Source organism: Acanthopagrus latus, chromosome 1 (assembly GCF_904848185.1).
Source record: "Acanthopagrus latus isolate v.2019 chromosome 1, fAcaLat1.1, whole genome shotgun sequence".
In the NCBI taxonomy this organism is placed as follows: Eukaryota; Metazoa; Chordata; class Actinopteri; order Spariformes; family Sparidae; genus Acanthopagrus; species Acanthopagrus latus.
This window is the reverse complement of record NC_051039.1, coordinates 16,183,163-16,206,863: the sequence shown is the minus strand read 5'-3', so window position 1 is coordinate 16,206,863 and position 23,701 is coordinate 16,183,163. Positions and strand designations below refer to the sequence as shown.

The 23,701-nt window shown below is 44.2% G+C and overlaps 1 protein-coding gene across 2 annotated transcripts in view; it reads right to left on the bottom strand.

Moving 5' to 3' along the window:
* si:dkey-92j12.5 (multiple PDZ domain protein) overlaps positions 1 to 21,896 on the bottom strand; it is a 43,499-nt gene extending 21,603 nt beyond the window's left edge. Inside the window, exons 1-21 of one of the 2 annotated variants that reach the window (XM_037115987.1) lie at positions 21,650 to 21,896; positions 20,769 to 20,866; positions 19,474 to 19,640; positions 17,956 to 18,183; positions 17,672 to 17,740; positions 17,374 to 17,496; positions 16,972 to 17,055; positions 15,942 to 16,049; positions 15,646 to 15,748; positions 15,366 to 15,457; positions 14,786 to 14,999; positions 14,391 to 14,465; positions 13,685 to 13,764; positions 12,953 to 13,099; positions 11,813 to 11,998; positions 11,529 to 11,690; positions 10,973 to 11,182; positions 8,867 to 9,049; positions 6,446 to 6,569; positions 4,176 to 4,374; positions 1,846 to 1,887 (exon numbers count right to left, since the gene is read on the bottom strand). In XM_037115987.1, coding sequence (XP_036971882.1) covers positions 1,846 to 1,887; positions 4,176 to 4,374; positions 6,446 to 6,569; positions 8,867 to 9,049; positions 10,973 to 11,182; positions 11,529 to 11,690; positions 11,813 to 11,998; positions 12,953 to 13,099; positions 13,685 to 13,764; positions 14,391 to 14,465; positions 14,786 to 14,999; positions 15,366 to 15,457; positions 15,646 to 15,748; positions 15,942 to 16,049; positions 16,972 to 17,055; positions 17,374 to 17,496; positions 17,672 to 17,740; positions 17,956 to 18,183; positions 19,474 to 19,640; positions 20,769 to 20,781 — 2,609 coding nt within the window. In that variant the 5' untranslated portion in view covers positions 20,782 to 20,866; positions 21,650 to 21,896. The remainder of the gene's footprint in view (positions 1 to 1,845; positions 1,888 to 4,175; positions 4,375 to 6,445; positions 6,570 to 8,866; positions 9,050 to 10,972; positions 11,183 to 11,528; positions 11,691 to 11,812; positions 11,999 to 12,952; positions 13,100 to 13,684; positions 13,765 to 14,390; positions 14,466 to 14,785; positions 15,000 to 15,365; positions 15,458 to 15,645; positions 15,749 to 15,941; positions 16,050 to 16,971; positions 17,056 to 17,373; positions 17,497 to 17,671; positions 17,741 to 17,955; positions 18,184 to 19,473; positions 19,641 to 20,768; positions 20,867 to 21,649) is intronic. The other variant, XM_037115998.1, reaches the window with a different exon arrangement.
* Between the last annotated feature and the right edge of the window lie 1,805 nt (positions 21,897 to 23,701).

The following is a 23,701-nucleotide window of genomic DNA, read 5'->3' as shown; positions in this document are numbered from 1 at the left end:
TGTTATGATTTAAAGGAACAGTCTGTATTGTAAATATGAAGCTACAGCCAGCACTCCCTGAATCTGCTTACTAGCACCTCTAAAAGTTCCCCAATTTACACATTGTCATGTTTGTGTAAAGAGACACTTTACCACTGCCGTATGTTGTAGCCATCTAGATTGTTTTGATGCGAGTGGCTGATTTTTGGAGACATCGGCCATGGAGACGTCTAACATCTCTTGAAATATAGTGGAACTTGATGGAACTTGGTTAAAAGTAACAAATACAAATAAAATGTCAGCTCGACTCTGGGGTTATGATGTTTGAGAGAGGGCTGATACTGTATCTCCAAAACTCAGCAACACACAACAAAATAATCTGGATGAGATAAATAACTCTACGAGGAAAAATATGTTTATTTTTTGCGGAGGGGGTTAACCGTCCAAGGCTTTTCCTTAGTCGGGTGACTCCCTGGACTCACTCTGTCACCATTAGATTGTAAGAAATTGAAAGCTGGATACCTGAAGCCATGTTTATTATCCTAAGTAACTATCATCTCCTGAAAAATCACCAACAAACAACCACTGTCTCTCATGTGAAGTTTTATTTTTTTTAAGCGAGCTATGAATTTGAGATACACCCCGCTCCAACAAGCGGCTGTACAGCGGCTGGTGCAAGATGAAAAGAATAAAGATGGAAATACAATTCTGACAAAATGGCGATTTTACGTCACTAAGTGATGCATTTCTGACAGTTCTAAGACAGTTCCTGAAACACATCATTTTTGGTATAATAGAGGAACGTGATTTTGCATAAGCCTGGATCAATCTAAGCTGTGGTGTAATGGATGTCATTTAACTGAAGTGTCAAGGACATCATTAAAGACTCCCCCCAGCCTCCCGCCCCCCGCTTCCATTCTCGCGTGACGCTACCGGTAGACATGCTGTTTGAATCCGCTGAAAGAGCCAATTTCTCTGTTCCACTCATGGTGGCAGATTGAATATGGAGGTCTTCTGCGCTAAGCTGTTGTGACTGAGCCATGTGGACAGCCTGTCTTGTCTCAACAGAGGCAGTTTGATAGTGACAAGCCCTCACCCTTCCATGTCTGTCTTATTCTGAGGCTGCCAAAGCAACTCATCTGCCTCCACTCTCTGTTAGTTTGTCTGCAGTGCTGTCAGGAGGAGGCAGTGCGAGCATGTGTGTGCAGCCGAGTGTTTTTTAGGTGTGTGTGTGTGTGTGTGTGCATGAGATTGAGAGAGACAGAACGCAGGCATGTGTTCATCTGCGTGTGTATTGTGTGTGCATCTATGAGGGGCTCTTTAAAACGCTCTTTTATTCAGAAGCGCACTGTTCAAGGTGAGATGAGTGATGAATTATTCAGAGATATTTCCCATCGCAGGAAAAAGGTGTTTTTGGAGGTTAGACCATTGAAAGGCTGTGTATGCGCGTGTGTGTGTGTGTGTGAGAGTGTGGTTGCCTTTAAAAGCAAGCGAGAGAGGGAGAAAGAGACAGAGAGGTTGAGCGAGAGAGTGAGTGGGTGTTTTGCAGGGCAGCGGGGTGGTGGAGGTGGGGCACATCTCCAATCAGCCAAACAAGCATTGTCGATGTGGAGCCATAACTGCTGATGTTAGAACAAGTAATAATTTTTCCAATTTCCCCTCAGGCAATCTTTAAAATTTCATCATCTAATCTAATTTAACATGACCGCGGCGCCTCCGTCAACTATGATTGCGGTGTCAAAAAACAAGGTGGTAATGGAGATCCAAAGTAAGACGAGATCGCTCAGACACTGACGGCGTGCGGGGAAAGTCATGCTTGCGGCGGCGGAGAGCACATATTTGTATTTATCGTGCACGCATACTCACTCATTCGAGTCACACAGACTGTTGGGATCTGCATGGGTAGATCTAGAAAAAAAAACGTGAGCAGTGTTCAATTACTGTTTTGTTTCTCTGCATTCCTGAGGGAGCTTTTTTCCACATTCTCTCTAGGAACTCTGGCTTTTTCCCGTTTTTGCGAGCATAGACGTGTTCGAACTATGACATGAAGGAAAGTGCGTGGGACTGATGGGGAACACGTCCCACTTTAATGGGCAGATGCAGGGCCTTCTTTTTGTGTCGCGAGCTGTGGCCACTAGATTTTACATTTAAAGAAGTGTGGCAATCATTTTCCCTGTGATAGTTAATGGATCAATTCCAGGGTTAGGGTTAGGGTAGGGTTAGCCTAACCCTAACTCACAAAAAAGTCTCTTCTTTTGGGCCAACGGGCTATAGGTTTTCTTTTTTTTTTATTTTATTGTGTTGTAAGCTACTTTGGTTGTTCATAATCAATAATCAATGGCTAATCTGTTTCTCTGGAAAAGTCACGTTTGTTTGACCCATTCTTCTTACTTTAACTCATTTGCTCCCCATCTATATCTAGATGGCAGAAGACAAATATTCGTAAGGATGCGTTTTCTGAGTGCTATGATGTAGAGTTGTACGCTGATGAACAGCCCCATGAGTTTTTCTGGTATGAAATGCTCTATTTTGTGAGCTTCCTTTATGTCTTACAGACATTTTCACTGCTTGTACCTGATTCCGTCTCCTCTGACTGCACCTGATTCTGACCATTGTTAACCCTGCTCCTTTAGGGTCAGACAGTTACACCCATTCTGGGGAAGAAGTAGTCAGATTCTTTACCAAAGTAAAAGTATTAACACCACCCTCTAATACAAGTGAATGTCCGGCATTCAAACCTTAATAAAACAGTAAACATGTGTAAGGATTGTCATCACATCATCATTATCATCTCACAAGTTAAAAAAAAAAAATGAAAAAGTACTAATGAGATGGTCCCTGTCAGTGTTTACATTTTCGGATTACTATTTTGATGAGCTCGTGAAAAGCCAACACGGCTCTTTACGACGTCAGCCTGAGCAGATGTCCAATTAGCCAGGATAAGTGAAAAACACCTGCCTGTGTGTGTAGGGTCTCTGTGACAAGTAAAGGGAGGAGGAGTGCAGGTGGAAGTCATGAAGTGAGTGACGGCTGAGTTCCATAGCTGCTTTTGTTATTCGGGGTGCTGATGCTGTGCATGCTGACTCACTGTCACGACTCGCGGGGACACTAGAATGAGGCCATCGTTAGTGTCACTTATAACACCTGTGCTTTTCCCCCCACCAAGTCTGAAAAACCTTGTAACTTTAACAATTCTGCCAACATCAAGTTTTTGTTCTGATTATTTTTTTCTTTTTTAAACAAGAAATATCTTAAAAGTAAGAATGTTGCTGCTTTTCTTTGTCATTTATGACAGTAGATGAAGACGCTTTGGTTTTTTGGACTGTCGGTTGGACAAAAGAGGCGATTATATGAAAACGTCACATTGGCCTCTGGGAAATATAATAAGCATTTTCCATTTTTTTTTCAATTGATAGACTAAATGATTGATCGGTTGACTGTGGAATTAATTGGCAGATTGGTCAACGGTAAAATGAATCATTAGTTGTGACCCTACACTGTCAGAAAGGAAGTTTATATTTGGACCTTTAGGGGTCCATCAGCTTGGAGGTACAGCTGTTACACCCCTGACATTGGGTACTTATTTGTATCCTTGCAGTTTGAACATTAAAGAGCCCAGCCTTGTACCTCTGATGGCAATTTTGTAAAATAATTTAAGCATACAAAAAGTTTATTGGTTTAATTTAGTAAAAACGGTACATATATTTATCTTTCTGACCCTCAAAAGGTACACACAGTTACCTTGAAGTCCAGCAGTGAGCCCTATGGGATCAAATAGTTCAGACTGTACCTTGGGGATCAGAAATGGAATCCTGCTGTACCCCCCTCTACATCTGTGTACCTCCTACTGTCAAAATTAGCAACAATGAATTGCTCTGACTGTAGGCTACTTGTGGATTAAGGAGCCGCTCTCCACAACAATTAGGAAAGAAGATTCAAGCAGCACTTGAGCTGCTGTCAAGCGGATGACGCACACAGCGTTGCTTACCTGGAACACCCACTGGTTCTTGATACAGGCTGAGGATTATTGAGATCAGGGGAGGCACAGAGGCGCTCAGTAATGCAGTGTGATCAGACTTTCACAGAGCTTTGTGAGCTCCACCATGACACAACAGTACAGATCGCATGTTATTTTTCAACCCAGAACAAAGCACTTGACATTGTGTGATGCTGTTAGACAGTGACTGGCCCCTCACCTCATCTCCGGCCCTATGACAGAGTTTCTGCGGAGCATGGCCCTGGCCCTGGCGTTGGTCAGGTTGGAGGTAGGTTCTCCATTGATGGCCAAGATGGCGTCCCCAACCCCCAGCCTGCCATCCTGGCTGACAGAGCCCCCCTGGACCACACTACGCACCAGCATGCCTGAGCCATCCTTGATAGCACTCACCGACATCCCTGCCAACATGCACGCACGCACGCACACACACACACACACACACACACACACACACACAGGAGCTCAGGTGAGTGGAGGGTTGGCTAAGGCTGCTTTGACTGCATGCCAAACAGACAGCCGCACAAACAAACACCTGACAGTGGCATAATCAGCATAATCAAGACAGACACTAGGCAGATTAGCACACAAACATGGCTACACATGCTTGACATTTGCACAGCATCATCCCTCACAGTCACACTCACATACGGTGCACGAACACAATCACACACACTCACACCCACACAGGGCAAGGGGCACAGGTGACTCGGGGGTAACACATGCCAGTCGCGCAAACACCTGACTTTGGCATTATCAAATTGGATGCAAGGCGGATTACACCGACGCTTCATTAATGCAAACAGGCAGAAACAGGTAAATCGGGTTTCACACACACACAGGCGCGTGCGAGCGCACGTCTCATGCACACACATAGACACAACGCTGATGGGGAAGGCTGCCTGCGTACTATGATGCTATCTAATGGAAGACTACGCACATCCACAACACTATGGTCGTACATAATTTGAAGTTGGTCAAAGAAAATGACTTTGTGCTTATTTTTGATCAAATAAATAGTTTATTGCTTTTTGGAATTACATTCAAATTACAATACAATCATAGTGCATGGAATACAATCGACTGGAGACATGGCTAGTGACGCTGACAAAACAAGCAGAAGACACACATTTAGAAGACATGAGAAGAAGTCTGGAGTCGTAACGATGAATGTCTCGAACATCCAAAAGGTGTTGAAATACTATGACACGCAAACAAAATACATTTTTCTATTACAAACTCTGTGGCAGAAACATTAATAATAATTTATGGTGATTTCCATGTGAAAATCTGTTTGTTTTGATCTCAACAATACTCTGTTAGATTACAACAGACTTACAGTAAGCGCAACAGGTTCACATCATTCAAGAAGATACTTCTAAATAGGCTGTTTAAATTCATTTGTTTAGATGAGCAAGGCAAGAAAAAAAGACCTCATTTTAGTCCATCGGACCTTTTCCTTCACCAACTTGCTCTAAAAGCCTTACAGTCCTTGTAGTTCAGAACAACCATACAATGTACGTTCTGTACATATTAGCGTATCTCATCTCCAAAATTGGAACATAACATCATTGTTACACAATGGGTAGAATTACACATGGCACCTAATAACAGGAAGAATGTAATGTAGTACAAACAGATTTTGTACTACAATACTATTGCTCATAAAACATCACCAGTATTCAGGGCTTGCTGATACAGACCATAGCTCAACCAGCGCTGAAGCTTTGCATCAAATTCAAATATATTAGAATAAACCACAATCACAGAAAATCTGCAAACCTTCCGGAAATGCCATGCTACAAAGACTTCTCAGCAAGGGGACCTACAATATTTTAAACAGATGAAAACCAAAGAATGTGGTGACACACAGACTGTAGGTTATGACCTTGATCTTCGCTACCTAAGAACATTTACATAATTATAAACTTTCACACTCGCACGCACACACCCACACACAAAAGAGTAGTGCGGTGCCTTATTGGAGCACTTTGCCAGAATACAAATGAGTTTGCTGCCTTAGCTTTGCATTGTGCCCTGAGATGAAAGTGCAGGAGCACCTTACACCCTGTTGTTTCCTCCCTGTCACGTTTGAACAGCCAAACATTGGACTTTCTCTTGGAGTAGACAATGTACTCTCGACACTCGAGTACAAAAACAAATATATGTAGATCAATATTCACTTAATATATAATATATGACAATATAAACTCTTTAAATATAATTTCTTAAAATTCTATCACATTACTTGGACCCCATTCTGACCATCATACTATCCTCTCGGTCAAACAAACACACAGACGCACATACACACAGAGTTATCATCTCCTTCATCAGGTATGAGGAGCACATCACTTCACCACTCCTCTTCAAGGCAGTCGTCATCATCATTGCCTATTAGCGTCATTACCGCCACGCCGGCGACGTACACACACCAAGACACCATCACCATGAGAAAGACGGAGAACATACCAAGGCTACGGTTGCCCCGGACAACAGTGATTGTCCTCTCAAAGCTGGTGCGGGGGGGCAGAGGCGGCGCTTGCTGCCCATTGTCGTCCTCCATCATGCCGTAACGATGACGCAGCTGGTTTTCCTGAGAGGGACAGCAAGAGGGCGTGGGTGAGTAAGAGCGTGAGGATGTCGCGACAAATACAGTACACAAGAGTAAGAGCCTACGGCAATGCTAGCAACTCTGTAGGGCTTTACTCAGGCGCAGTGGCGCTTGAAGACGCATGCTAACATCAGCATGCTAACGTGCTCACAATCACAATGCTAACAACCTCATGTTTAGCAAGTAGAATGTTTACCATTTTCACCATCTTAGTTCAGCAGTCTGGGGCGACGCAGCCATTTTTGGAGGATAGCATACTAGCTGACGTTATCTCCCACCGCCCATTTGTCATCTGTTAATCGATCAGCACCAGAAATTTATAACATACACCCAAAGATAAAATGCTAATATAAAGAGAAACTCTCAACATGTTGCAAAATTTCAGTTTGCTAGATGGTAAGGTTAGCTAATGTTATGCTACTTGAATGCGAACAAAACACCAGCTAAACGTATTACTTTACTGGTATTGTTTAAAATGAAACACATCATTAAGCTCTTTTTGTATCTGTTTACTGTGACATTCATGTTTGTTATCATCGTCAAAGTCATCGTCAAACTCTTCCCTCTTGTAGATATCATTATGCAGTTATGCCAAGATCCTGAGTAAATATAATTCTATGTAGCCTCTCACTGTGTAACACATATTGTAACCCTAAAAAAGCTAGAAAAGCTAAAAGCCCTACATTTACATTTTTAGCAGACACTTTTGTCCAAAGCAACCCACAGTACATAACTAGTCAAATGTAAAACTTTGACTTCCTCCCCATCTATCTAAAAGGGAGAAAACGTGGTCCATATTGACTGTCTGTCCTTATATCCTGCACTCATAGCGCCTCAGAATGATCAAATATTTCTGTATGTTGGTCTTGTAATTGGTTGCCACAGTCCACTATACAATCATGTTTACCGACCATGCTGAAATTAAACTTTAATTGAGTGGAATCGAGATGACGATAAAGGGCTGAGACTACCTAGCGAGATGGTATCCTTGAATATCTAAATGTGAATTTCATGTTGGTGATTGAGGCAAGTGATCTAATATTTGTTGAGATATTTTAGTCAGACCCAAAGTTGTGGACCAATCGATGACTACTGATCGATCCACGAACCAACTGACAGACATTGCCATCCCTAGAGCCAGGCTGCTGGCTGCTGGCTATATGAGAGCACCAGTTACGGTGGAAAACTGCAGATACCCCAAATATCAACTTTGGTGCACATCACCTAGAGTAAATCTTACAATTACAGAGCAAATTCACTTTTCAGACGTAACTTGGAGCTGAAGTCCTAAACTACTATCAACACAAACCATCATATTTCAGGTCTCACACCAAAATTACTTCAAACAACGGTTAACTCTCCAAGGTGAAGGCCTTCAGAGTAATACTGAAATGTAAAACATGCAGGAAGGTGGACTCCTTTGGTCCCCCCGGGCACTTCCCAAAGAAAAAGGGCAACGAGGAGATCGTCTTTGAACCTTCACAGAAAGTACAAGCAGCACTGAAGTTCTGAAGCTACCTTTGCAACAAGCCTGTCTTTGATGAGAACACACTGACACTTGCTGCTCTGAGTCTCTTTGTGTGTGTGTATGTGTGTGTGTGTGTGTGTGTGTGTGTGCGTGGGAGACACCGAGGCAGCACTCTACGTCCTTGCGCGGCACCAGGTGCCAATGCCGTGTGAGCAGTAAGCACTTTTCATTGAGAGGCAATTGTTGGTAATTAAGCAAAAGAAAGTACAAAAGGCTGCCTCAATAGGACGGAGTCGATGCCACAATGGAAGAACAAGTCTTTGACACTGAGCACTTTCGCTGTACCTGACCCACTGATACTGATACTGCCGGCTGTAAGCTCCCTCGCTATAGAACGTGAACAGAGAGAGCAGACGCTGCCACAGTAATCTCCTTCAGAGGAGCTAAAATGGCTACCCACTGAATCTCAGGTTTGCATGGTAATGAGCAATGCTTCTGCCGCAGCGTTACTGTAACTGTCACCGCAATGACGCTTCCTGCAGGGTCTAAAGCAAGGAAATGCAAATCTACACTTGATTGTGCATGATTACTCACAAACGAGTTCATGTTATTGAGCGACATATTTCAAACCGGATGAACGTCAGCAAGGACTGTGACATTTTCTACTTTTCATCTCTGTTTTCTGCAAGAGCTGGCGCTATTCAAACAACTTTTGGACCCTGTGGACCCAACTTCTGCAGACGACAAACGCTCAAAAGTGAGCAAAAAGTTTATACAACAAAAGTTTTTGTTGTGGCTTTCCATGACGTACCGTTGTAGTGTAATGTGACTGGACGATTCTGCTGTCCTCGGAGTTGTGAGTGTTGCTGTTGCTGTTGGTGTTAGCCTCCTCTGCCTCAGCTAGCAGGCTGACCTGAGTGTGGCTGTCATTGTCGTCGCAGGAGGCCTGGGCGCTCCTCTCTGAGATGGGTGTTAAGCCGCCGCACAGCTCCAGCTGAGAATGCAAAAATTCAGAAGAAGTTGTAAAGGAAACCGTCTGGTTAAAAGTGGGCAAATTCACATGGAGGCACACAGGCTAAAGAAGGTGACTTGTAAATTAGACACCCTCTTCTCCTCTCCCCCTCTCTCTCCATCTGTAGTGTGGTCGAGCATTGTGTTCATCTCTCAGCCGCATTAAATATTCAGACGGCCTGTAACTGGATTCTCTGTTCCTTGTTACTAAGCCACAGCCCACAACAAAAGGGAGAAGAAATACTGTACTCTCAAGGAAAAAAAAAACACACATTTAAATAATTGTCTTGCATTATGTCTGTCTGTCATCTGTACTGTGATCTGACGGGTACAGTGCTGTAAAAAAAAAAAAAAAAGAATTTCCCCTTAGGATAATAAAGTCTAAGTTTGAAGTCTGATATCTATGGAAATTACTACCTATAAATATGAAAATACAGAAAAGACAGTTTTGAATTAAAAGGCACATGTGCTGCAAGCCATTATAATGAATATCTTGTTTTGAGAATTCAGATTTCCTACACGTGCATAGGTTTGTGCGGCATAATGATAAACTGCACGAAAACATACACGCGTCTATCGTCAAAAACTCTGCCACACTATAATATTCATCCCTTTGATAGCTCTGGTTTATTAGGCCAGCGATTTCTACCAGTGGTACTCTGCAATTGCCAGGGGGAACATGGAGAAATAGTGAGAGAAGCTCATCTAATTTGAAGAAAACAAATTAATGAACTGAAAAACACATCCACATATTGAGTGCGCTTTAAATAATTAATTTAGGTGTTACTGCAATTAAGAGTGCTTGAAAAACTAGCAAGCAAAAGAGCAGAGGAGATGAGATAGAAAGCTTGTAGTAACAGGAACACTGTTGAATTAGTCAACCAAAAGAAATAAATGGATGGAAGTTTTTGCCACTCCATGTGGTCTCACAGACAGTTCAATTATGCGAAAATACTTTAACATCCACTGTCATATGATGATTATATAACAGCCAGTTTTGAAGTACAATCAGATAAACACATTTTGACTATACATGGCAGTGCTGATAAATACATGAGCTCATCGGACGAGGGTGGGAGCCGCTGTATTAAGGCCATCGTGTTGCAAAACACTGAGCATGAATTCATGAAAGCAGTTGCGGATCTTTATGTTTTTTGTATTATTGTGGTGAAGCACCTTCCTCTGATCTTCTAGGTATTTCATTTGATGAAGACATACTCTCGGACTATTTTAGTCAGCAAGTTTGTTTCGAATCAAATTATCTATACTGATGTTTAAGTGCAAAATAACAGATATCAGAATGAGGATTTTATCTGTATCACCCACTTCTTGTCATAAGAATTTTCTCTTTTGGGTGAAGATACAAAGAAGATCTATTGGGCCTTTTCCTTTTTCTTTGTCCTTCAGTCTTTTATATACGTCGGTCATTATGCATGTAAATGGTCCTGAAAAATCGGGAGCTCCTCAGTAGTCAGCAGTCTCGCCTTCAACTCTGTGACTGTGACATTAAACTACTTCACCAGGTTGAACATTAGCATACTGTATGTCTAGCAGCTAATTCGGCAAAGATTATATTTAACACAGCTACTAAATTGTCGTTACTATCGCTGGCTCAGGCATGTGTAAGGTGGCCAGTCAGAGAAGACTATGTAGTTTCAGCTGGGGGCCTTAAAGGGACGGGAGCTAAAGGAGTGTTGGATGTGGAATGCGGTGCTGTAGCACTGGACAATATGAGAAAACTGAAGTATTTTATGCATGTAAACGTGTTCTCGTAGTAACCCAAATTAAAACTATGAAGCCAAAAATTAGCATAATATGTCTCCGTTAATGGAACAAAACCTGAAATAAATTCTCTCAAGTGTCCTACACAAAAACTGGAATGTACTCCTTATTAAATTATACATACTGGCAGTGGTTTGGCAACTCCAATGCGAATAGGGCCATATCCAGTGGATTTGAGGACATGCACAGCATAATCCAGGCTGGAGCCTTCCAAGTCTGTTTCATTCACGAACATGAGTCGGTCACCGGGCAGCAGGTGACCATCTCTGTCTGCAACACCTCCAGGAACTAGGGACCGGATTACCAGAACTGTTTTAGTGGCATCCTCTGGATCCTAGAGTTTGACAGAAGGTTGGAAAGGATGGTTTGGTGAAGGATATACATGGAATATTTTATAATGAAAATGAGAGATTCATTTAGTTCAGGTAAACAACAGAATAAAATGAAACGTGTATAGCAACACTACTATTTCTTCACACAGAGTTTTTGCTAAAGATTGGACTTGTTTTCTAAAACTGAAAAGAAGAAACTATCAGAGCAGTTGTCATTTTCCATATGCTTCTCCGTTTTCTCAGATTTTTTTTAACATTCATCCTATCTAACCTGACACTGACATTATCAGACTGCGGTCTATTTCAGTCTGTTCTATTTGCGGAAGGGCTGAGGGGCATGTCTCTGACCTGGTAGTCCAGGATACTGAAGCCCAGGCCCGACTCGCCTTTCTCCAGCTCGACCACCTGTGCCTCTCTCTCCCACATGGCCAGAGGAGGTGACATGGGGGGCACGCCACGCTTGGTGATGTCCTCAGCCGTAGGACAGGGAATGACACAGCCCTGGTCCAACTGGGACAAGCAGAGGAGAGGGAGAGGAGATTGATATACAAGAGAAGTGGCATGTCGGTCGTGTTCCGAACGCACAGGATGTGTAACAAGCCTAACGCGGTTTATCCTCTGTGCGCAATCACCTTGTCGTTGAACTCCGCCAGCAGCTCTTTCAGGGTGAGACGGACCTCGTCGTCGTCCTCCTCGTCACTGTCAGGTATTGTGGGGGGCACGATGCGAGAGCACACCAGGCAAACATGCATCGGCAGCTCCTTTAGAATATTGACCACCTCTTTATGTGCCACTCCAATGAGAGGGATCCCATTCACCTGCCAGGAAGACACATAATACAGCATTTTCTAAAATAGATCTCCTAATGGTGTTAGTCATGCTGGTGGGCTTTTTGAAATAAATAAATAAATAATAAAAATAATAATAATAATACCTGCCATTATCACACATTTATGGTTCTATGTAAATCAGTTTGACACGTGTGTGTGTGTGTGTGTGTGTGTGTGTGTGTGTGTGTGTGGGCCAGACAGTCCTTAAAATCTGATATTTTTAGTGACATTTCAGGCGTGGGTCTCGTGAAAGCAATTAGTAGCCAGAGTACATCAAACCACGGAAAGAACAATTAAAGCTGAAAGCGGTAACCGAGCGGGGCTCATTTGAAAAAAAAAAAAAAAGCGTCGCTGAACAATGGCTCTGCCGCGCCGATGTCGTCTGAAGGGAGATCAAAGGGCTGAGCTGCGACACAGATGTTGGCTCTGCACTCTGAAGATACGAAGGACACGAGTGTGCCAGTGGGCCGTCAGTGTTTTCTACATCGCGAGCGAACGGCCGCCGCACATTGTCTGAGAGCTCATCAGACAGCTCATCACGATGAGTGATACGTGTGGGTGCGCGAACTTTCCCAGTGGAGGGGGAGGAGGGCAAGCACTCCCTCCTGCAACACGAACACAAATGCACAGAGCCACACATACTCACACCCACCTTCTTATGACTGTTTTTGCTGCCTTAAGGGAAAATGCTGAGATTTTACACTCGAAATCGTGCAGTGTTTACCGAGAAGCTGTCAACCGCAGTGCACGGCTTAAGAGAAGATGAGCATAGTAGGGAACTATGATACTGTGACCTCGAGCTAATCCACAAGGGAGCCACAGATGAAACTAATCAGTCCCACTCAGATCATATCTGATTCCGGTTTACATCATCTACATATCTTTGTCAAAGCCTGAGCTGTTAAGAGAAATTGGCCGAAAAGGGTCGGTGTCGTGGGTTACCTCCAGGATCTGGTCTCCGGTGAAGATCTTGCCACTTTGGCCAACAGGCCCCTCAGGTAAGACGGAGCACAGGTAATGATGTCCCGCCCGGGCCTCCAGACTGATGCCGAGGCCACTTGTCTCACCGAAACGCTCCAGATGGCACACCTGAAAGAGTGAGGTAAGGTCGAGTGGTGGGAAATGAAGAAAAAGAGAAGCAAAGTAAAGTACGTGGGGGGGTTTGTTCTCAAGAAGGGCTATATAGCTTCAAGACTCTTTTTTTTATTATTATTTTATTGGTGAAACGTACTGAGGGTAATTTTAGCCTGTAATTTAAGACATTTATGCAATATTATGATACTGTGATATAGCTGGCGTTCGTTGTGACTGTTAAAGTTTCACATCTCTTTGTCCAATAGCTCGAGGGATCTGTGCAATACTGATACTGTGATTTAATTGGTGTTAATTCTGATTTGTTAAAGTATCTTTTAATCCTGTTTTGTATTATGCCAAACGACTTCATTTCACTGAAAAAGAGTATCCTCTATGAGTACCTAAGTAAATGGTTTCTAACTATTAGCTAAAGTTAAATTAACTATAAATATGCAATGTATTACTGATTGTTGTGATGAACATTGAAAACCTCAATAGAAGCTTTGAATGTTAAAAAATCACATTCCAAACAGCCTTAATTAGATTGTGTTGTGCTTTTTTTTTATATCCAATGCTTGTCTTCATCACAGAGAGACGTACGATAACGTCGAATCGCGGTCCGACTGCGTGCTGCCACCTCTTCCTCAGGTCCTCCTCCTCAGCCGGCGTCAGTTTCACACCTGTCAGGTGCGCACACATAAAAAAAAGACAATCACCCTCACGCCACATACACACAAACACATTGGCACGCGGAGACAAATACACATCTCCATTTACGTTGCTCCTAGCCTCAGATGATCCAATCAATAAAGAATAGGATCCCCTATGAAAACATCACCCCACCTGTTTTATGAAGAGGAGACAACATAATTCTTTTTGAGGCAAAGCAGGATGTCAACTGCACACACTCACACACACACACACACACACACACGCCCCCACACTACAGGCACACATATTCACACCCACCATCTTGTAATTTCCTGGCAAACTAATGTTTTCTCGTTCATTTATTAAAGCCTCACAGCAATCAGGGCTTATTTGGCTGCGCTCTCTAATCAAGCCCTGAAATCCTCGTCTAAATAAAGCCATATATAGAGGCGGAGCGAGAGACAAATCATCTGGAATGAGCTGAATGAGTTGGATAAACACATGACTGCATGACACTATAAATAGACTCCCCATCAAAGAGCGTGCTTCTCGCTGCCACATCGCTGTTCCCTGAGCCCAATCAGCATATCAAACTAAGACCCATGATCCAGTTCCAGACTGCAGTGCAGCATGGGAAGGGGGCGGGGAGGCTCACCGTTTCTGGAATCGTGTCGGGGTCGTCGGTTGGCGTATGCTGCACGCCGGGAGATTTCGCGCAGAGAGCAGATTCCTGGGAGAGACGAGGAAACACATTTGAGTGCACACGCCGGGATCTGATCGCACGTACAAACAAAACAAAAAAAAGGTAATGTTGTATACGAATTCCCAGCGAGCATTTGAGAGACGACAACCTGCAAGAGGCCAAAAGAAGCACGGAAATGTGTCTCACAAATGCAGGTAGTATCTGGATGTTTGCTTGCGTAATTCTTATAAAGTTTATTTTAGTGCATTCTGCCAAATTGCATGTTCTCCGTTTGGCCAGCTCCTTCAAAACCAGTCCTCTCATGCTACCACTGAGTCAATACATCCCCCTCTCTCAGCACAAAGCACCTGTCTCTTGAATCTTGTTGAGGCCCACTCTGTATGGATTGCCCTCGTGGAAGCTGTGGGAGTGACGGAGGGGCTGCAGAGGGGGAACTGGGGGCAGGATGTGACTCAGTCGGACAGCCTTCCTCAGCAGCCTCAGCCTGATCAGGGGACCTGTCCTCCTCAGCACTTCCATGGCTCGCTGCTCACTGCAGCCCTGCAGGCTCACCCCGTCCACCTGAGGGAGATGTAAGAGTAGTGAGCGGAGAGAACGGAGACAGAAACGTTTTGTTTTTGCGGATGAAGTGGGCGGCGTGGACGCAGTGCGAGGGCAGTTGAATAAAAGACTGAATCGATAGTAATCAAAAATTTTAAAAAAGAGCTAGATTGGAACATGGTGATAAAGAGATGGACGGAAGAATTCCACCTCATCAGCTAAAAAAAAAACAGAAGGACCCTAATTGGCATGTAGGGAACTACTAAAAGTTGCAAACAGTGCAGATTTGGAGATGCTGAAATCGGTATTTGTCATCACGAAATGCAGTAAAGAGAAGGGAAAAAAAAAAAAAAAAAAGCCATCTGTTGTGTTTTAAGTGGAACTCACAGACAGGATGATGTCTCCAATGTGGATGCGCCCATCTTGATCGACAGTGCTGCCTTTCACTATGCTCTTCACTATCACACCGGCACTGTAGACTGAGGAGAGCAGGATAAAATCAAAGGAAAAGTTTGCATCGATTGTACTGATGTAGCTCTACTCACATAATGCCAGACATTAAGGGTATTAAATAATAACACTGACAAGCATTCTAACACTCCCCTGGTCCCCCAGCTACAGTTAGCAGCATTAGGTTATTGTTTTGACTTCAACTAGATGTTATTACCTGAGTTTAGGTCACCTATGTAGCTTGAGATGCTGAATCCCAGGCCCCGACTGTTTTTAGTGAACTGCACGCTGAACTCATAGTCATCATTCAAGTCACTGAGCTGCAAAACACACACACAGAAAAAAAAAAAACAATGTTTATCTTTAAGGTTAGGAGGACACTGATTTCAACATTTAAAGGCACTGATTAGCCAATTATTTTACATAAAGATTGCATTTGACATTAATTATGTGCTGTTATGCTCTAGGCATATGCTCACACGCGCACACACACACACACACACACACACACACCTTGTCGTCCAAGCTGTCCTGACTGAGAGCGGGAGAGGAAACGTGGTTGTCCTTGATGACATCCCTGGCGATGAGCAGTTTCACCTTGCTACCAGCGTTTCGCAGAACCTGGGCCAGGTGGTCATTTTTGAACGGATGAAAAGCGATAGCGTTTGTCAAGTTATAAATAAATAACACAAAAAGAGGCAGCTGCTCGGGAGAGGCAGTAGATTAGCACCATTTGGAAGGTTTCATCAGCTGAAACTGGCTGCACGCTGCTCTCTTGCAGAGGTGGGGCAGTTAACAAGACTTACACAGAGAGGTGAAGTCCCTCCCCTCCTGGTGGACCACCATGAGAACTCATTTCAGACGAGTCATGTATGATGGCGAGTGGGGAAACAATTTTTTTGGATCCCATTTGAATAGCGCCCGGATGTACGCATACAATGTTTGTCAAATCAAAAGATAATTTTTCAACTTGAGAAAGGCGCAGATTGTTGTGAAACTGGTCAGGTATAAAATCCATAATTAGAAGCAGTTGTAAGTGACATCATCTTGTTTAACACTCACTGAAACCTTGCAGAGGTGGTCCTGCACATTAGCTAGCTCACAGAACGGACTAACCCTCCAATCGTATCACTGCAGCTGTCAATATGGTCAAACTTGTTTAGATTTTTCAACTTTTTTCAAACTTATGCCGAGGTGATGGCCATGTTGTTGCTGGTGACATAGATTGAGCGGGATGATGTGGTTCGCTGAAGCAGTTTCGCACAAAACTAAATCGCGCTTCACTACTTTTCCAACAAACTTTTTGCGATTACGAAAGATCTTTTAAACAGACAAACATCATGTGCGTGATTCATGACTCGCCTCTCCACGCTCAACGAGCAGAGCGCATCTGCTTCCCCGAGCTTCACCGTGGAACGATCAGTGACTTGGTGAAACTTAGTAGGGCTAGGCGTAAAGCATTATCACTACAGACGGACAGGAAAAGCTCATCAGCCTCAGCTCATCATCTGATTTTTATACATTTGCTGAAATGATACCTCACCTGTGCCACCTGCTCACTGCTCATGCCTGCCAGATCTGTATCTCCAATGCGCAGGATTTGATCTCCGCTACGCAGGCGCTTATCCTGCAGAAGCACATTTCAACAAAAAAAAAAAAAACATTTTGGGTGGGTACACAATGTCTCATTTCTGCACTTCAGACTCTATATCTTCAGTTGTAGGTGCAATGATTGGTGTATTTTGTAGAGCCAGGTTTGCTGTTTTGACCGACTTCCATTCAAAGCTAATCAAAACATGTCAGCAGTTTTGTGTTTGCTGGACAGAAATGACAGTAAGCGATGATCTTTCCACGTGCAGTAACGCTCGGCAATGCTCCTTATGAGTTACAACGTTATTTGGCCAGTTAAGCTTTGGCTGTGCGATTGACTGGTGGGCGCGTTTACCTGCCCGGCAGCTCCACCGGGAAGGATGGTCTTGACCATGACTCCCGTGCTCCGGCCTCCTATGATACCAAAACCGAGCCCTTTCCCATCGTTGGTCAGCTCTATCATCTCCACATGACGCCTCTAACATGGCAGAGGTCAGGACAACAGAGGGGGGGAGGCAGAAAAGGAGGAGAGAGAGAAAAATCTATTGTTATTGAGCTGTTAAATAACAACAGGCGTGATCCAAACTACACCCACAGACACACATTTTTACCAGCTCTACAGCAACAACACGTCACATATGAGCTCACTGTACCTCATGAGCAATAGCAGACAGGTTTCTCCCCATCGACATGGTGCGGGAGATCCGAGGGGGAGTGCAGTACTTAAACAAAATAAATAAATAAACGTCATGTGTATAATCCTCTCAAATGTTAAATGTGACATTTTGAATGGTGGTGAGTTACATTTTACGACTGAAAAGGAAAAAAAACGAAAAAAAAAACATGTTTCTGGATGGGGTGCTTTTAAGAATAAATTGCTTTCTTTTCAGAAACTCCTCCTGACTGATCTTGCATTTACGATGGATCTCGTACAGACCTGTGATTCCGTGGGAATGCAGTTGTCTGGGTACATGTCTGGGTAGGACAGATCCTGCGAGCCCAGGGAACAGACGCTGCCGTCCTTGTTGGCGGACTGGGCGGTGCTGGGCCTCCGGTTCTCCATGGCCCATGTGTAGGAGTCACTGTGGCTCAGGCCCTGCGGCATACCCTGGCAGGGGCCACAGTTCATGGACACGGATTTGGAAATGCCCTTCCCCTGGTAGGACTGAGGGGAAGACGAAGAAGAGGAGGATAAAGGGTGTGAAAATGGAAAAAGGACGCATATAAAACAGAGAGCGGGATAAAGAGAGACAGGGGATGAGTCGGAGAAGGATTGAGGGATCCAGGGGAAGGGCGTACGAAATGGATGGGGGAGATAAAGAGATGGGGAAAGGGGATTGATAGAGAGGTGGAGGCATTAATTGAAGAAAGGAGATATGGAGACAGAGAGGAACAGGATGAGGGTGGGAGAGCGATGGAGGGAAATAGAGAGGATAAAAAAATTGAGAAAGGAGGGCATTGTGAGACAATGAAGAAAGATGTGGGAGGGAGGGCGGGTGAATGTGTGTTAGCCGAAAGAAGAAAAAAAAAATAGTAGAGAAAGATAGCTTTAAAATGGTGCCGAGCGGGAAAAGATAGGAGAGCTGGAACACGGGGATCTGAGATAAACGCTTCCGTTCAATACCACATAACCACGAAACCGCTCCCCTCTTGTCTTTTAGGTTTGCTGTTTCAAAGTTTTTTTAAAAAAAAGGAGTTTCAGAAGATCTCTGACGTTCCATTCCAGCAACTACGACGCCTGAACAAAAAGGCAGAGCACTAACAAAACACTAATAAGCAACCCCTTCGAGTCGCACTCATCATTCTCTGTGCTTTATCTACATTACAACGAGAACTTGAACTTAATTTTTTTTTTTTTAAAAACTGTGTCGATTGCCTGTGCCGCTAACAATCCAGAAGCCTCTGACGCGATCCAGTGCCGTGTTTCCTGGAGTGCAGAGAAACCAAACGGCTACAGGCTGGCACACACAAAGCTAATGTAATAATGCCTGTGTGTGTGTGTGTAGATCTGTGGCGCTTATAGCATTAGCCTATTACAGTGGACCGCAACAGACAACTACAAAGCCGTGATGATTAACGCTGACAAACGCGTTAAATACCTTGATGGTGGAACAAATGTCATACGCCAACACGTGCGCCTGCGCACGATCAGGCCGGTATGTGCAAAATGAAAAGTTGCTTGGTGACCACATCCCACACACCGGCTCAAAACTCAGAACACAGTTACGTATGACTTCTGCAAACTCCCTCCACATGATGTAGCCACTTCTTCCTCCCCCCCTCCCCCTTTTTCCTCTCTCCCTCTCTCTCTCTATTTCTCGGGGCTTTAAGTGGTAAGCTTAGGTAAGCTGATTACTCATCCAGTTTGGTTCCTGCATTCAGTATTTTGGGAACGATTCCGGCTCCTTCCCCACCATTCACTATACGCCGAGCGCCCACGCGCTCGCGCTTGTACCTTCGCTGGGGACTTCCGCTGAGCCTGCTGTAAGCTGAGTATATGATGGAACAGGGGGCTCTGCAGGACCGTCTTCAGCAGGGAGAGCTTCTCCTGCGTGGGGGCCTCTCCTCTCTCCTTCAACTTGGCTTGCAGCCTCTCCACAGCCTCCAAGGCACGCTGAGTATCTGCAGAGGAATCGTATATCATTTGTGTCACTCAGGCACAGGGTTTCTTCCCGTGGAGTGTGTTGTAGCAGCCGCTGCGTGACCCTGACACAGACCCAGACTTTTTTTTTTTCCTTCATTTTATAATAAGCTGCGAAATGTCAATACTTAAAGGGGTGATAAATAGTTTTGGAGATGAAATTCAAACTCAGAGTTTTGATATGTATGATATTACTGAGGGATGATGCAAACTCAGAAATATATATATATATATATATATATATATATATATATTTTCGTGCAACTGAAAAAACAAGCCGTTCTTGGAGGAAAATAAGGTCCTCAGAACACTGCTTGAAGCTAGAGAGGTGGCAGGGTCCGCCACATATAAACAGAGTAACAGAGTAAGTATGAAATAGCGTTGTTCTGCAAGGTCAGTTTGTTTGTTCAACAAAAACGGTCAATGAAGAAATTTCTATTTCCTTCCCTAAAACCACACAGTGCTCCTGTAATAGGGACCATTAAAATATAACATCTGGCTTTAGATTCCAGACTCTGATCCACAGTGTGATAACTATGAAAAACACATTTAGGCTGGTTTGAGTGGACAGGGAACTATTCTGAAAAAAAGAACCCTGCTTCCTAACCCTGTTGTTTTCAGCTCCGAAGTTTTCACAAATGCTGTCACGTCACCTTGCAAAGTTTAAACATGTGGTGTCACTTGTGTGCAGCAAAATCTTCCCTTTATTAGACAACTTCATCAAGAAACATTTAGATAGTGCAAAAGAGGGATGTGCCCGCCCCTCTGCAGCACTAAAAAACAAAGACAACAACTGAAATGTTGCATCAGGTCATGTTGCCCTTGTTTTTTGGGTGTCTGTGTGTGAGCGGCGGCTAATGAGCGCAAGCCACAATTGCAGTAATTGCATGTGGCAGGAGGTTAAGACCCTGTAAACTCCTCACCACAAAGTTTTGACTACCGACCAGACTGCGAGCCCTGTGCCACCTGCACATGTAACTATTCCCTACTGTCTGCCTGCAGCCGCCGTGCCTGACACCTTTATTGTAAGCCTGTGACGGCGGAGTCCCGCTGAGGTTACTGGAACAGGTTTGGCTTTAAACAGCCCCCTGCATCTGCAAATCGCTTACCCATGATCTCCATCGTAGCCAGACGGATTTGTTTTCGGATGAATTGTGTCTTTGTGGCTTCCTGTCTCAGTTGAGTGTCATTCTTCTCTGTTTGGCACCTGTGTAACAACAACAACAACGACACTTATGCTCATGGTCTACTTTCATTTTGTGTGGTTGAGCACTTGTGACAGTTGGCAGTCCACTGTTGGTTTGTGTTTATCAAAATTGCACTTTTATCAGCCTCCCACCCTACTGCACCATTGTGTTATATACATGCTCAGTATCATTTTACCTCCACATCCCCTTGCAAGGCCATGCTTGTTTGCAAGCGCCTTGCTTGTGCACTAATGCTCTTTAGCAGGATTTAAATCTTCTCCAAAAGGCTTTATCAGCCAGTGACGCTAATTAACAGCGACACATGGCCTGTCCGGCCATTCTGACTTGAGGGGGAGCCTGTATAGCATCTAAGCGCGACACGAATGACATGATTTGATTTGGGAAAAAAAACAACAAAAAAAAACGGTTGGCTGGAAATGACAACGTCTCATCTTAAATGTAATTAAGGCCCATTGATAGGCACTCGGGGTGCCGCAGTGTTTACATGCCCTTCACGGCAGCCTAATGCAATCTATATCTTATACCTGTTGATATCAAAGCGACACTGACAGCTTCAGAATGATAAAAATAAATAAATAAATAAATAAATTTAAAAAATCATTACACACGAATGATTTACGGCAATTACGCGGACCAATTAGCTCCTAATTTGATATGTAATCCACCAAACGGTCCATTAATGTCTTTAAGAGTGACCCGGGAGCGTCAGACCTATCACTGTGACGAACAGGCGGACATCATGGACAGTCCAGCATCGCATGTTGCAGAAAGCCTCGTCTCACCTCCATTGCAGCGCCCGGCGGGCTATCAACAGGTCCCCACTCCAAGCACCGCGCAACCAGCACCACCACCAGCACCACCACCACCACCGGTCCGCAGGCTGAATTTAGCAGCACCGAACACCGAGGACGACACTTCCCTGACGGGACAAGTCATCACAGCTTGCGGAGAGAGAGAGAGAGAGAGAGAGAGAGAGAGAGAGAGAGACGACAAGATATCAAGAAGCAGTGCTGTGCGCTTTATTTCCCGGCGTTGTGTCCGCGCGGCTTGCGAGCGCTCGGCGCAGTGCGCATGTCACCCTCTGATCTTCAGGCGCACAGGGCTCATCCCTAATGAAAAAGAAGTAGCCTACAGTAATCCTGTAAAGCATTTCAGTGGGACACTGCAAATAAATCTCGGGGATCGCGTGGTGCCAAGTAAACTGATGTGGCTATCCTACAGGGAAGCTTTGAGAGTGTTCCAACTAATGTGGGAATGTTATAAGAACCCATATCGAGGAAAAATGGGTGGTCGGATCTGTTAAAAGGCTCATTTCCATTGGCTATTTAGGCCACTTCTTTTCTAATAGCATTTCCAGCTTATTGCTGCTGTGAATTTGTCATTTTCTCATTTTCAGCTTTGCCCAGTGGACCCATATTGCAGCTGTTCTTAAAATAGGGTCCGGAAACCCACATGCGTCCTCGATGGGGTTCCTGTGGGTTCCCAGCAAAAAGGGGGGTTATTTTCACTATGTCCATATATAACACAGTGACAGAATGTGGGATTTTCTTTCTCATGGATTTGATATATTTCCATAATAAAACATTTAAAAAGCATTAAAACTCTAATCGAATAGGGGACCCCGGGACAGAATCTCATAAAATGGAGGTATGTGCTCTAATTTATGCACGGGGTCCTTGAGAACCACTTCCCCACAGGACCCCCTTTAGGGGGAACTGTTGACAGTCCACATTTAATGTCTGGCTTTCTCAGTATTGTAAAAAAGCACCCGACTTGTGTGAGAGATGCTGTGTTAATATAGTCCCGTCCCTCTGGTTGAAGTGACAGTTACCCATATTTCAAAATAAACTCATTAGATGCGTCTGATTTTAAATCAACTTATTTTTGAAAGCTTTTACTAAAACACGTTTAAACAGTAAGTTTTCTTTTATTACACCTTCGAAATAAGACACAATAAATCAATATCAACCAAAGTCAGATGCTGCGAATGAATACTTTAAAAACGTATATTATACATTTAGGCCCACATCCGGTATAATCCGGGTTTGACAGATTACCAACCTTGGATCCAGATTTTTGGATCCAGTTTTCTTCCTAATTTTTTATTCCAACTGTTGATAAAAATTAACCTGATTTATTTGGAAATGCAAATAAAAAATGTAGTGGGGTACAGAGAAGCAGATAAAAGTATTACTCAAGTGAAGAAGGCTGGTGTACCTCAGCATTGCATTTAAGTACAGTACTTGAGTAAATGTACTCAGTTACATTCCATCCCTGGGCTTTCTAAATCCCAGACTCTCGTCCATATGAGTCATTCAGTGAATGTTGTTGTTCTCCCTCTTTATTCATCTTGGAATGTGACACTGGATGGAACTGTACCAACTGTACATATTGCAATTGTCACCCAAGGGCGAAATTATGCAATCATACACCGAGGCATGTCCACCAACAGCCTCTGAGTTGGGTGCTCTCGAGTTAAAGTCGCGTCCGGTGCGGGTCCACCGGGGGTCTCTGCGCGCCGTTCCCTCGGCGCGGGAAGTTTCGGGAGCCCCTGTTTCCACACGGCAGGTGGAGCCCTCGGTCCAGACATTTCGGAGATCCAGATCCAGTTCCGCGTTTTCCACCAGACACCCCCACTTCTTCATCTCTCCCTCGCTCTCTCCTTCCCTCTGTCTCTGCATCCCCCAGGCAGGAATCATCACCCCCTCCCCGCCTCCTCCTCCTCCTCCTCCTCCTCCACCACCACCACCACCAACACCACCACCTCCTCCTCCTCGTCCTCCTCCCACCCACCCACCCTCGGCTCCCCGCCCGCCTGCGACGCACAACGCTCC